Genomic DNA, 15,037 nt, shown 5'->3' with positions numbered 1-15,037 from the left:
GGTGAGCCCGCACAGCCGGCAGATCCGCACGCAAACGCACCAAACCCCTTTTACCTCCTGTGCTCCTGGTTGGGCTGCACCACTCTCCCGATTTTCCCCATTTTCGCCATGGCCTCCTAGTAAAAGACAAAACAGAAACTGCAAAAGCCTGTTTCGATTTAAAATACTTTTTGACAAGAACAAGATGTTTCAAAAACCAATCGGAACATTACTGATGTATTTTGTTTCGGCTGAACAGGCCAGATGGCACAAAATACGTTCAATCCCATTATACAGTTGTCATGAGAACAAAGGCCTGCAGACCCCTCGGTAAACCAAAATCTGTTCCTCTTTCGCGCCGGGAGTCCGAGGCGGAACAGACTTATCTTTTGCTATTTACACTAACCAAAGGAAATGTTAAACACTGCATCCCCGGAGGGGAGATTTCTCAAATAAAATGATGCTTTACATGAGATCCTTTAATCATATTTTTAAAGCATCGGTTCCCCGCAGCAAGGGAGGACTCGGGCGCGCTCCAGCAGCTGTAGGTAACTCCAGAGTTCCCTTGGAGAGCCCGGGCTGCCCCCACATGAAGGTGCAAGAGACAGGCTTTGATCCTACTCTGCCAAGACAAAGTCGGATGGAGAGATCTCGCAGAACCCCCTGCAGAAGGGGCCTCTGGGACAGTCCTGTGGGGAAGGGACCAAATAATCTGGTCCCTTTCCTGATCCCTGTGAGATTCTGATTTTCTGCGGATTCTCCTGAGCAATCCCACTGGACTGAGACGCTAATCACCGATGCTGAAAATCAAGTTCCCAGGCGAGGGTGGAGGCAGCAGGCAACTTCCACTCAAAACAGCTTTCAGTGGCAGTTGTTTCCCAGGGAGTACTCAAGCAACAGCTTTCAGATGGAACAGTGTTAAACACAAACGATCAGGCTTCAAGAAGCAGGCCTGACTACACCTCTGTCCACGGTCAGGGTTTCTAAGCAGCCCCCTCAATCCGTTTTAATGCGAGCGCCTAAAGCACGGCACCGTGAGCGTCTCAGAACGACCCCTCGAGATCAGCCAGCCGGTGCTGCTGCTGGAAGCCACCCGGTCAAAGCCTACGGCTCCATTTTTCAAAGGGTTGGGTGATTTTATAGGCTGCAATTATCTGCTGTAGTGAAATCTCTGCTTCTCACTAACGCAGCATTTTACAGCTGAGGATCTACCAAAACTTTACAGCGTCCATGAGGAACGTAAGCGCAGTTTCACTAGCCCAGGACAGGCAGGGAGGCCCTGAGGATAGGCAAAATGACCAGCAGACCTTACATCTTCTCGTTTCTCATTTTCCCTGTCTTAAAGAAATAGGATCATGCCCTAAATGCTGGGAGGTAAGAGGGCTGCCGGTGAAGCCCGCAGGTGCTCTCTCCCGTGCACAGCAATGTTTCCTCAGCCAGGCAGAAAGCACCCGGGATGCCACCCGTGTGCCACAGCAGCAGGCGGTCCCAGCCCTGCCCGGCTTGGCTGAACCTGCAGTGGTACCTGGCATGGAGAACGGGAACACCTACTCCCTACCTTTGTCAACTTCAGGGACTTAATGCCGTACGAAATCATGGCTCTACCAAAGCAAAAGGCACTGGCAGTGGTGGCACGGTCAGGATTTACGCTGTTAGTGCTCCTCATAAAGCATCAGGGAATGTTTCTGTGCGCTCATACGCCTATACTCCATACGTGCCGAAGTTGACTGGACTTTGATTCTCCAAGAAACACCCTTGAAATAACACTTCCAATGAGATAGCGTGTTCTTTTCTCTGGGACATGTGAGCCTGCTGGCACAGAGGCTCTGCACACCAGCCAGATTAAAATACTGGCACAGAGAGGTTGGTACCTTTCCCAGTAAGAGAAATGGGCGTTTATTCCCTGTTCTTTAACAGGTGACACTTGCTCAAGCATTACTCCTGCTTACAATAGTCTGACTTTTACAACTCCCTTACATGGCCAGCTAGATTTAGAGGTTGCTCATAAAAATGAATGAAAACACAGGAAATCCCCCTCCTCAAAGTAAAAGACAATTCCCTCTGTTACAGCCAATACTGCTTTTCCAGATCCCTTTGTGTCTTACGGAAAACATACGGCAAAGGTAAAGCCCCTCGAAGCACTCTCACTCATGGAAAGCGTTGTCTCGCATTCTGCTCCCTGTTTTATACCTCCTTTGGAATTCCCTTGGAGATGCTGCACCAGAAGTAAACCAAGACATCTAAAGGGTCTAAATGTCGCAGACAAATCCACTTTGTTTTCAGATGTAACAAGAAATGAAAGGGAGAGCCCAGCTTTGCCATCCACCCGCTCCATGCTCACACGGGGTCTGCCTGCTGCTGCCCCGTTCTGGGCAGCATTAAGGGAACAGGACAAACAGGACATGCACTGCTTCTGCCCTAAGTACTGTACACATCATGTTCTGCTCTACTCTGGAGCCTCTTACGACTTCCAGTGCTGAAACACGCATTCCCGCTGCTTTGGGAAACAAGCCAGCCTTTGGAGATAAACACATCTTCAGACAGGTTTTATTTTTACGCTGTTACTCATCGAACTGCAAGTCTCCTCAGGCTGGATCACGACAACAGCCACCAGCACCAGCTCCAGCAGGCGTGGATGGTGCGAGGGCAGCCCTGGTCAGCTCGGCTGTCCCGCTGCAGCCCTGGCCCTGGCTGGGGGGCCCTCCCGCCGTACCCCATCACCACGCAGGACACCTGCGACACCCCGGCTCTGGGACCAAGCGCTTTGCAGCAGCGGCCCTCAAAGGGTGAAACCGTCTCCCTGGGCCTGCTGAAAGCTGCCGCTCCCTGAGGCCTCCCCAGGCCTGAAATCCCTGGCACACAGGCCCCGTCCTCTGATGGGCAGCCAGGGAGGGAGCCGCTGCTCCGAGTTTAGGGTTGGACTCGATGATCTCAAGGGTCTTCTCCAACCTAAAACCTGATTCCATGAGTGGGGGCGACAGCAGGGCAGCTAGAGAGGTCCCTAAGGGAAAACCAGCCCTTCAAGCCCTGATCTAAACTAGGACGGGGGCCTGGCTGTTGCTTATCTTCTGCTGGTGCACCCAGGTACCCACGTTCAGCTATGGAGGAAGATGCCGTGTCTTTCCAGTTTATAAGGTAAAATACTTTCGTCCTTGAGAATCCACAGCATTAAGGTCTCACAGCAACTACCACTGTAATGTGGAATAACACATTAAAAAAATACACAGCCGGCAATTTTCAACAACTCACTCATTCTAGGTTGCTCAAAATATCCCAAATTGATTCCCTCTCCTAATTTGCATTTCCGTTGTGTGTTTTTTTGGTTTTTAAAGTCAGTTTGGTCATTGTTAGTTTGAACAAAAACTTTACTCCCAGAGGAGAGTCTTTTCAACAATCTTCTGGGGACAAAGAGGAACAGAACATTGAAAATATGAATTTATAATGAAATTGGAAACAAAGGAACATTAGAATCGCATTACTGAATCAGATCAACCTTGTGCACTTTTCAGTCTCCAACAAAGCCTTAAATATAGCAAAGTGATAATACTGCTGTTCAGAAATAGTTCGTTTGAGGGTTGACATCCAAATCCATAATTCCAGTCACCAAGAATTTCACAATCTTAATTTGAATGACGCTCTATCTTCTTTGTTTGCCAGTCTAGACAGCACAATGAATACAGTGATTTAGACACAATGAATTCTCTCTTAAAACAAAATATTTTGTAAAATTGCTTTTTAATAATTTCTTTTCTCTCTTTCCATAAAGGCTATGCTATAAATAAACCCTGAAAGTTCGCATTTGATCATCGTTTCTAAAGGCTGGGCAAGAGGCAAGTGAAGGGTTTACACAGAAAAAAAGAGAGGCACTGTGGAGCAGAAATAAAGGGATGCATTCATGATTTCTAACCTTTTGTTAGAGTGTCAAAGCTGAGACAGATACAAGCCAGTAAACACGCTGCTTACCATGGAGAGAGTTAGACGAAGGGGTTACCCTGCCCAGGACAGAAGGCACAGGCCCAGGCAACCAAGTTCTCCAAGACTCACCAGGATTTTGGAACAAGGTGCCATTTTGCTTCTGGAAGGGTGACCCAGCTGGGAAGATCAGCAGCCAAACAAACTCACCCGGTACCACTGGCTCAGTTCTGCTCTTCAGCATGATCTGGGGTGGGGGCAAAGTTTCAGACACTCGGTGTAGTCTTAGCAGGGAGCAGATCTCCCAGGAAAACCCTACTTGGAACTCAGGGAAGACCCTATCTCATATGGAAACCTCATTTTGGCATAGCCTACAAAAGCTGGAAATGTCAACCATTGTCCCTTTAGTAATTGAAAGGAAAAGGTTTTTAGCCCAGCACTATCCTGCTCATCCGCCTAAAGCAGCCCACCTCCCTTGGGACTACAGAGGGAGCCGAGGAAGATTAGCCCACTTGAGAAGAGACCCCAGTTCTGATTTTCAATAGTGACTCAAGGACTTGTGTGGCTGAATATGATTGAAAACTAATGGGATGTAGGCCCTTAAAACCACACATCAAATGAGAAACCATAGAATCAAAGAAGGTTTTGGGTTGGAAGGGACCTAAAAGACCCCCTAGTTCCACCCCCCCTGCCATGGGCAGGGACACCTTCCACTAGACCAGGTTGCTCCAAGCCTCATCCAGCCTGGCCTTGGACACTACCAGGGTTGGGGCATCCAAATCAGATTTAGGGATGTCAGTCTTAGGTTAGCGTGCTGGTAAAACAAGTAACAAAATCCTACTGAAATTAATGAGCTGGGAACACCAGTGCTGTTAAGAATTTGGCCTTTTGCTTTACTTAGGCTCTTCAAAAATTGTATCCAAAGTTAAATGGATGAGGCATTTGAGCACAATTTCCCAGCTGTGTTCTCCCCACTTACTCATTTTGATAATCCCAAGAAATGTTTGGACCTTTACCTAGCGTAGTTATTAACACTGAAAACAACCACGTATCATCTAAAGTTTTACTGTGAAGTGTCAGTGGCCGAAAGCAATTGGCCTGCGCACACGAACAGCAAAGCTCACCAAATTGCGTGGGTGTACCATGCTGCAGTTACAGCCACAGCGTGCCGGCTACCTGGAGGAAGGATCCTTAGACAATATGAAAACCAGGAGGGGTTTTAATTAATTAAGTTAAAAATTAAATTAAAATTTAAAATTGATTAAATTTTAAAAAAAGATTAAATTAAGCCAGTTTTCTCTGTCAACGCTGCCGGTTTAGGGCTTGTCTGGTGACAGCCATGGTTCTGTTGCACCAAGAATGCCTGGCCTATGAATGATGGGAAGGATGAAAAATACCTCTGCTGTAAACCAGTTCTGGATCATAAATTATAACATAATTAATCCATGAATCTCAGAACAAGCTGCAATGAGAGCCATGGCTCACTTTTCTTCTTCCCAAGCCCAAGTTGTTAATTCACCTCACCTCAGGCAAAGGAGAAAATGATATTTATTCTAAGTGTGGCAATACAAGCCAAGTGACCAAACGCTGCCGTTCCTACACCCAAACCTAGTGAGAAATCCATACCCCCAGACGTGCTTCCTCACATACTCCTGGGAATGACAGGAGCGCATGCATGGAAGGTGAACCACACAGAGCTCTGAAAGGCAAATTTCGCCTTCCTTACCCTGGGCACAACACCCAGACTCCCACTCGGGTCAATCCCGACTCTCTGGTGGTTTTGTACAGCTCTGCTGTCACAGATCCAGCATCAGAGGGAAACAATTTCAAAGCTGCCCCATTCACCATGAGGAACGTTCTTCCCCAGTGGATTTGTTCTGATGTGCAGAATTCAGCAGGTGTAAGTACCTCCAAACTAACAGACTGACTTTCTTTACGCTTCTAAGACTGCCTAAAAAGCACAGTAAATAATGTTATATGTAATCATTTTTACTGGTTTTCAACAGTGAAGAACCTCTCTCTCACTCATTGCTATTCCACACACCCAAGCTGAGACTAACATGCAAACTAACATCATTCTAAGTCCCAACAGATATATTTGGATTTGATGGAACAGATTTCTTGAAATGCTGATATTCAAGAAATACTTCTAAACTTTTCTAAGAATTGTAAGCAAGGCTGCTATTTTCTTACAGGCTTTTATTTAGGGATTGCTTACTCAACAGCCTGGAGATGCAAAATTCATCTTATCTATGCTTACAGGAGTTGCACGAATGTATTTATGTAACAGAGCCCTGGCAGAACATTAGTTTTTAGTGGTATATGACTGCATGAAGAAAGCATGTGATGGACCATATACAATATTTTTCTAGTGGGTTTTTTTTCCCCCTCTTAAATTTGTTTGAGTTATAGGGGCAGATCTTGGCAGCGTGCACAAAGCCCAAAATCTGTAACTCAATTCTCTGTGGTATTCTGAGCGGAGTGAGCCAAGTTTTAAAACACATTATGGATAAATATGAGAGCTGAGCAAAAATTTCACACCTAAGACCAAAGTGTGAAAATTTGGCTTTCATTCATTTAGTGAAAAGGTGGAAAATTTCACACAAGCTTGTGTTTTCCTTTTGCTCTGTTCCAACATAGATTTCTGTGTTCATATCAAACCTCAGAGAGGGAGAGAGTATTTCTGTCTGTCTGGGTCTGTAAGTCAGACTACAGAGAACTGGGAAGAAAGGGAATGGGTGAGCAGGACACCAGCTCAGAACTTGAGTTCACGTCTGTCTTCCAGGAAAAGTCACTAGCCTTTGGAATCTCACTATCCATACATCGGATAACAGCACTGGCCCATCTTGGAGGAATATTTTATACATTTGTTTGTCGAAGACTGTTACTGTGGTGGAGGGGAATCAGTCAGGGAGCTTAGAAGCAGCTCAACATTGTTCTACCTCTAGAGCATCCCATTTCAGTTGACAGGGCCAACTTGGATGGGTCCTCAGTACTGCAACAAGGTAGTTTTCTAGTTCAAGCGCTGAATCAGGATGCAGAAAGTTTGTGGCAGATTCCCCGAGTTACCTGGGATATGTAATTTACTTTTTTAATTTTCAGTTACCTCTCCCTGAAATAGGCATTTTCCCCCAGGTTTGGTTTGGCTCGGACACAGAGCTTGCGAACTCTAGGTCTGCCCCTAGTTTTGCACTGCGGGTGGCAGACGGAGCTCTCGGTGCTCCTGCAGCCCTCCACACCCAGCACATATCCCTTGACCTGTCCTGTACCACAGGAGCTTGGTTTCCACTCCCTCGTACCAGAGACAAGAACAAACGGACAAGAGGTCACATCACAGTAGAGACGAGTGCAGGTACAGCCACGGTACCACTTCTGCTTCCAGAGCAGCTACTTTTCCCCTGGGTCAGTGACCGCACCGAGTGTCAGACAGACTGGCTGCCACAGCTCAGTGCCGCACAAAGCTCGTGCTTCGGCCAGGCCGACAGACAAAGCCATAAGAGGAGCAGCAGTGGCAATGCAGCTGCTGTAAAGGGTGGCTCGTTGTGCTAGCGATGATATTAATTACTTATTCCGCAGACCAAATTTAGAATGGGATGAGGGTCAGCTCTGATTGCCACATCATCTATCAGCTGGAAACTATGTTTGGGTCTAAGCTCCAGCCACACTGCTACTAAATATAGGTTGTTTTGTTGTTGATTTGACTCTGCGCTCTCCCGAGTTGCCTTTGACTATCAAATCATGAAGCAGTTTGCTTTGTGAGGGCTCTGCTGCTGGCACCTCTTAGTGCCCAAAGCTGCTTGGATGCAAACTTGACTGCTTAGCAGGGGTTTCAGCTTACCCGGGCAATGGAAAGAGCCCAAGTGTTCAGCTCCTGTTTCAGTTTTACAGATTGCTGGCACCGGGTGCCATGAATCAACAGTCTGTGGGCAACATCTAAGGCATCTGCACCGGAGCTGGTGCACGGTTCAGCCGCGCTCACCCTGAGTGAGCGTGTGGAGATCGCTCGTGAGGTGTACGTCCACTTTACAACGTCTATGAGCGAAGGTGTACGTACTGGTGACACGCCATCACGGTCCCTGCTGGGGTTGCTGCCCAGCAGGCTGGTTTCCACAGCCTGAGGCATGCTCTGCCTCCTCGCCAGCCCCCCGCTGTGGGTGGCCATGCCAGGGCTGGCAGGTTCCTTACCAACAGGGAGGCTCCCTGACAACACCAACTGGCACAGGCTGTACATTTCCCTCACCCCCTTCTGAGGCGGAATAAATTTGTTAACCACACACAGCATCGCTGTTACAATAGACTGTAAGAAGGTTTGTCCATATAAACCACGTGAAAATATATTGATTTAACCTGCTTTTTAGGCTTGGAAACGTCACGCTGACAGGCAGTTCTGTTCAACAGCAAGCTCACCTGGGAGTTAGGCGATCAGACTCCTTCATCAGGTCCCAGGGCAGGGCGCTGCACTACAGCTACATCAGCCCCCTCCATACTCATCGCTGCTGGTGACGGGGTAAGGCACTGCTCTGCTGCACAACCTGGAACAAGTTACGTGGCTTCTCTGGCTTTTTTTGCCCCTCTGCTTGCTCTATCTGTCCTTTCACCCCCACTCTTAGGTGGTAAAACCTTTGGGGTAGGGGTGTGTTTCCACGCTAACTCGCACCACAAAAGACATAAGCAGGACAGAAAGCAGAAGGAGTCGTTTGGACAGGGGACGGTAAGAGAGAGAAGTTGCATCCACACAGGACGTCCTGATGCTCGGCTCTGTACTCGACACAGTATTTAGCTGAACTGCACCACTTCCTTTAAGGTGCAAAATTCAGATTTATTCAGCTGATTTGTTTTCACGATCATGCTGAACATACAGCTTTCCTTGCATTTAATCACTGAGTTCAAACTATTATTTGCCATCTGGCAATGGATTGGGTTTACTGGGGGAAGGGGTAGGAAAGGGGGCTTTTTTCCTTCTTTTTGCATCTGTATTTGCTTTATGAGCTATGGCTAAGGCATCATTTACACATGGAGAACTGGATCGGGTTCTCTCAATTCCTTCCTTATGTTCACTTACGCTGTCAAAACATTTTTTCGATCTAATTAATCTGCACACGTCTCTCTGTTCATTTCCCCACTCGGTGGGTTTTAGCATTTTTGGGGTATCTAGCTGGGATTTCATCATAAAAACAACTTCTGACTACACTTTGCTTTAGGGTTACTCTGTCAAGAAATTGAAACTATTTGCAACATTTCACTCTTCTCCATCTAATTATTCTTCCCCTATTTCCTTATTTCTTTCCCTCACCTTTCAAATATATTCTTTGCTGTGCTCCAGTGTCCTCCTGAGGTTAATGAGGGAAATCCCTGCTGTGAATTTTGATTTGGGATTATTTTTTATCTAGTTAATCTGATGTGTGGTTTACTATAAAAAAACTTTATACCTTGGAATTATGCTTACATTTTACTCAATCTGGACTGCATTTGGGAAATTACCGTGGACAGGGGCCCATAAAAAACATGAGACCTTTAAAAAAAAAAGTCTTTCACTACTGTAAACGAATAGAAGGTTGAGATGTTAAAACAGAGAGTAAAACTCCATTAGAACCTGAAGGGAGCCTTTCTGGTAACCTTACGGACATCCTATCGCCAACAAAACATTGAACTTGAAACAAAACTGATATTTTACAGATCTGGAACGTGTGGCGGGCAGAGTAAAACCTAGAAGAAGTGAGAAATCTCTCAAGGGTTCAAAACGGGACTGCGTAGCCATTCCTCCTTGTGAAGCAGAGTACAGGCGGCAGCTGGCTATGGCAGAGGGCTTTCGGGTTCCTTGCCATGGCTGCTGCAAAGAGTTCACAACCTTTTCTGGCACGCTGTTCCCAGAAGTCCTTTTCTCTCCCAAATCAGAGGCTACAATGACTAAACTGAGTGAGAGCTAAAGCAAGGTGCGCTGATCAGCTGACGGTGTCCCGTTTGGTTAAAAACAGGGGCACTCTCTCTTCTCTAGGCCTGAAAAACAGTGGCAGCCAGGGATGAGAAGCTACTGCTCTCATTTGCTCTTCTGCCGTTAGAACTGTCAGTCCAGGAGAGTGCTGTTCCTAAAAGCACTCTAAATGCTGGACACATTGCTACAAAACTTCAGAAAGCTCTTGGTTCCTTAAAAACCTGGGAAGCCTGGTCTGACGGATGGGACAGCCATCTGTCACCAAACATGCTCCAACAGCAGGAGGGAGAATCCCAACCTGAACTGCCGAATTCCTCTGGACACAGATTTCAGAGAGATTAATATGAGGAAACTTGTTATAGTCACATCCGAACATGTTCTGCTCCTCTTGCTCCTAAAAAGTTTGGCTTGTATCTCTTGGAGACCATTGGGAAGCGGTAAATACCGTTCTCTTTAGCATTAAAACTGCTCTGTAAGTAGCAACCGCTCTGCACACACCACCTCTCTGAGTACTGCAATTACATTATGTGCAGAAAAACCTGCAGGCACAACTTCCACGAATTCACTGGGAAGAACCTATTCTTGTAAGTAAATGTCAGAAGTTACCCTCCTCACTACCCCAGCTACCTGTCAGCCCTGACATTTTTCCATACAAACCCAAAACCAAGGGCTGTTAAACCCCACCTGCCCCAGAGCCATAAAAGAGCCTTTGATTCCAGTAATATTACACAACCCCTTTTAATGAGCAAATCGAAACCTGCCACCCAGCATCGCCAGCAGGACTTTTTAAAGGTATCTGAGGCATCCTTTTCCTTAGGAGACCTTCTAAGAAAGCACATGTATTCATGTGGCGAACAGAAAAAGAGTGCATTTGATAACTGACTGCGCCCCAAACAATAGCTGGTTCTGTCTGAGAACGCACCCGCTAGAATTGAAAGTGCAGTTCGCATGCGAGCGAGTCCTCAAGTGGCTGGCTCACAGCCCGAGATCCAATGCAGCACCATCCTGCCCCAGGGGTTATCTTTAAAGCTGAGATCTCGAAGAGAAGAGCACACTAGGCAGTCTCTGCCTTCCCACCTCCAAATTTTGGCCAGGTGGGAAAGATGGTGAGCTTGCTTCTAAGCTGTCCTTTCTGTCTCCGGGAAAGACAAACAGCACTGAATGCCTCCCGAGGGATGTTCTAACCTTACAACACCCAGCTGGTCACCCTTCCTACTTTTACTTTGCTGTCCCATCCTATTTCCCTTTTTTTAAGAAGCCCCCAGCGAGCTGCACCTTGTGGCTCCGATTTCCAAGCAAACCTCACCCCTTCGCTCACTTTAATGAAGAATTTCTTACTCACTGCTCCTGAAGTGCTTATGGGGGAAAGCTCTTCCCAGCACAACTTCTGTGACTGTAAGGAGGGCAGTCGGATATGTCAGCTCCTGAATTTTCATCTTGGACAAGTCACGCCAGCTTTCTGCACCTCAGTTTCTCATCTATTCCCTGGGAATCAGGGGTTTAATCACACCACTAGATTAATACCAAGCGCTTAGGAGGGAAATCTAGCCAATGTGGGACACTACTGAAGAAAAAGCACTTCAGGATTCAGCTGATCCAAGAACTGAGCTGACTCCTGCTGCTGAGGACCTGGCCTTTCCTCTGAAGACACTGAGAGATGAACAGCAGAGCCTGAAATGGCTCGTGGAGCTTTTCACTTGTGGGTCACCAACCAGAACCTCAGCGAGCGCAGTGTTTGCGAGTCACCGTGGTATGCAGGCTTTTCATAGCGTCCTGTGCCAAGTGGATTTATTGGTTTCAAGTTGATTTCTACTGTATGTAGTTTTCACAACATGAAACCCTCCATTGTTACAGCTCAGTCCCTGTTAACCCTTTGCAAAGCTACACAAGAGAAACCGCCCCGTCGTCACCACCTCAACTACCCCGTCTCTTGAGATGCTACTTCAAGAAGTGTCCTAACTGTGAACTGAGCCTGGATGACCTCAGAGGGCCTTTCCTAGCTTTGGGTAGAGGCAGAGCCATGAGAGGAAAGTTGTACTGCAGCTGCACATACTGTTCCTCGCTCGTACACAAATCGGGAAAGGCAGAGCCCAGCTCTGCAGGCTTGTTCTGACTCCCCACAGTGACTCTCCAGCCCTCGCTGGGTCTGCTCATGGAGAAAGAGAAGCGTGTGTGCTGGCAGCATCACAGGCCTATTCTTTGCAGAAAGTACTTTCTGAAAGAAAAAACAAAACAGAAGAAGCAAAACCGAACAACTATATCATTATCTAATGTGCTGAGATCTCAGCCGAGGCCATTTCAAAGATCCATATTGTTTACAGCAGCTGAGGAGTCTAACAAGCGCCGAAGCCGTGCTCTCGCTTAAAGTGCTAACATATTTACAGTTTTCAATCCTGTCCTTAGCGCTTATCTGTCATTGCAAGATGAATGCTCCTTTTGTACAGCCTGATTACTTGCACGAACACTGCGCTAGCTCAAAATCCCAGATTTGTTTCACTTTTCCATTAGCAGCAATTTTGTACTTTGGAAACTGCTTAATACAGCAAATTTAAAAAAAAAAAAAAAGCTAGTTGTTCAAAGGTATTTCTTTGGCTGTGACAAGTCTAGAATAGGAGGAGGGAAATTAAATTATTTCTATCTGATGAAAGTCTTAATTTTACTACACAACTTTTCTAAACACACTTCCCCATTGTTCTGCTCTGGCATGGCTATTGGTATTAGAATAATCTGTAATTGTACTAATTGTAATAATCTGTGAAGTTCTATATAAAATCAGACTGGATCAGTAACAGATCTAGTTAAACCACTTGACAAGAAGCCGTACGGTCACACTCAATGATCTTTTCTCCCTATATATATAACAATCTGGTAGGATCCCATCCTGCCCACTCCTCTTCCAACAAATGGTAGGACCATGTGCAACTGAAAAGCTGTCAGTCATCTCATTTTTACAGGAACAGAAGGAATGCAGGCCATTCTACAACTCAGTAACTTGATGAAAAAAACATACAACCCAGACATGCAAGAAAAAGGACAGTTATAACAAGGAGGCCTTATCCTGCTGATTGTTTTACATTACACTGATTGGGTTACTGACCTGTCACAAACCCGTTTCAGATGCAAATCAAAAAAATGCTCAGCAATGCAAGATGCAGCTGTTATTTCTGCTAATCCTGATCCCGCTGCAGTCAGGAAGGGATAACATCTGATTTTCAGAAGTCTCCAGCAAACGTCTTCAACTGCAGTTTAGAAGGCTCCGTAGCCGAGCAAAAAGAGCACCCAGTCTCTCAGTTATGTGTTCAAAACAGCATGAGATGTCTAAAGCTACAACCCGGTGAATGAAAATGCTGATCTTGAATCAGCCTTTGTTATTCCTCAGGAATTGCCAATACAAACCGTGAAGTGAGTTTGGGCTTTAAAGGATGTGGTCTCCCATTCCTGCCCAAATATTTTCTAAAAACTAGAATTCTGCATATAAAGCGCATTTCACTGTCATGTATAACACAACTTTTTTAAAAGTAATGAATGTTCTAAATATTAAAAATGGATATGAGCTTCTGAGTTGTAGTCATGCCATACTACTTAAGCCACCTTTCATACTACAATCACAGCAATGAAAATTACCACACATCACAAACTGGTTGCAGTTCAAAAGTGAGACTTTGTTTTCCCATTCAGAAGTCAAAGGATTTTTCCAACTGTGTGCAACTGGGCTGCCAGTCTACTGGCCTTTCCATTCTTACTTGTTTTAATTCACCAGAGCAACATCATTAGCATCATAATTCATTTTCCTTGCACTTTTCATTCGATCACATTTAATATAACTATAAAACCAGCCTCTAAAACCCTTAAACATCACTAAAGCTGCTTCACAAATCAGCTGGATGAAGAACAAAGTTAAACAACTTGCCCAAGGTCGCAGACTGAGTCAGCGGCAAAGCTGGGAATAAAACCCATGGTAACACACATTTTCTCATGGCAAAATCCTGCTTTTATTTACACCGAGGTAAACGCAGAAGAACGTGATACTACAGTGGCTTATGTTAGATTTGATCTGGTTTCACCCAGGAGATGCAGTATCTCCCACTGCAGGCTGCTACCAAGAACGACGTTGGCCAATACAGCTTTTTTTATCCCTGCCACTAAGAAATACTACACTACATTTTACATGGTATTTGTTTGATGTGTGGAGCCAGGCAATTCACTTCTTATCTCAAGGACATTAAACAAGCCTGCTGATTTGAGGTGTCTAACGTTTCTGGACATTCGTATCTGCTCATACTGGAGGAGTTACAACAGGAACAGGGATGCTGATAAACAAGGAAAGCCCTTCTTCCTTAACCCTTAGGGCAAATGCTGCAGGGAAAATCCAGCATGCATAGGTGGAGTATGTGCAAAATCCTCTCCAACCCCAAATCCTATTGCTATGCTGCAGATTTAAGGTTTTCTCTATCCATAGCACGTTTTCCTCCTTCCTGAAGTCACGACCAAAAGAATGGCAAATGCCATCGTTGGGAGAAATTGAGACAGTTACAAAACAGCAAAAAGTGTGGATGGGAGGAAAATTAGGCAGGGAAGTTCAAAGGCAGCTAAATGGAATGCTCGTGTGAAACTGATCCTGTGTAATTAGCCACTAGAGGGAAGAAGAGTCATGCTGCTTAATTAAGGAGCAGTCACTTTTAGCAGGGGGGCTGGAGGGTTATCCTTGCCCAGGGAAGCTGGCTGGGATGTGGGAACTCCTTCCCTGCGAGCTCTCGGGTGGGACAAAGGGGTTTTGACCTTCGGCTGTGTTTCACTTTCCCCCTTCAGGTCTGTACAGGCCTTGGCATAAGCCATTAACAGGACCTGAAGAATTCAGACACCTTTCATATTTTCTAGCTGCAATCAACTATTTTTGCACCTGGTAAAAATATTGAAACGAAAACCTGGGAGCAGAAGGGAGGGGATGAAGAAAACTGAGAGGACCAAGAAAAGAAAAAGAGGAAAAAAAGGCAAATCTGTGTTTTTGAGGTAGCGTACACTTTGGTGTTGTCTCTTTTAAAGTAAAAGGGAAGAAAAATCACATGCGGCTCACACGCAAACCGTGTGAGAAGTGTGGTGCAGGGCTCTGCTGATAGAAGACTGAGGTCGCGGCTGGGAGCAATGGCCAGGGACCTGCATCCCGCCCCGTGCCTGCTGCCCCGCACAACCAAAGCCACGCGAGAAAAACGAATG

At 46.0% G+C, this 15,037-nt stretch overlaps 1 protein-coding gene across 1 annotated transcript in view; it reads right to left on the bottom strand.

The window, feature by feature from the left end:
• Positions 1-50: 50 nt before the first annotated feature.
• Positions 51-15,037, bottom strand: part of FGGY (FGGY carbohydrate kinase domain containing) — a gene marked incomplete at its 5' end in the record, with an annotated part of 43,849 nt that continues 28,862 nt past the window's right edge. Inside the window, one exon of the mRNA XM_010160690.1 lies at positions 51-116. Coding sequence (XP_010158992.1) covers positions 51-116 — 66 coding nt within the window. The remainder of the gene's footprint in view (positions 117-15,037) is intronic.

Source organism: Eurypyga helias, unplaced genomic scaffold (genome assembly GCF_000690775.1).
Source record: "Eurypyga helias isolate BGI_N326 unplaced genomic scaffold, ASM69077v1 scaffold14721, whole genome shotgun sequence".
Lineage (NCBI taxonomy): Eukaryota > Metazoa > Chordata > Aves > Eurypygiformes > Eurypygidae > Eurypyga > Eurypyga helias.
The sequence above is the reverse complement of the archived record's forward strand: the minus strand, read 5'-3'. Positions and strand labels throughout refer to the sequence as shown.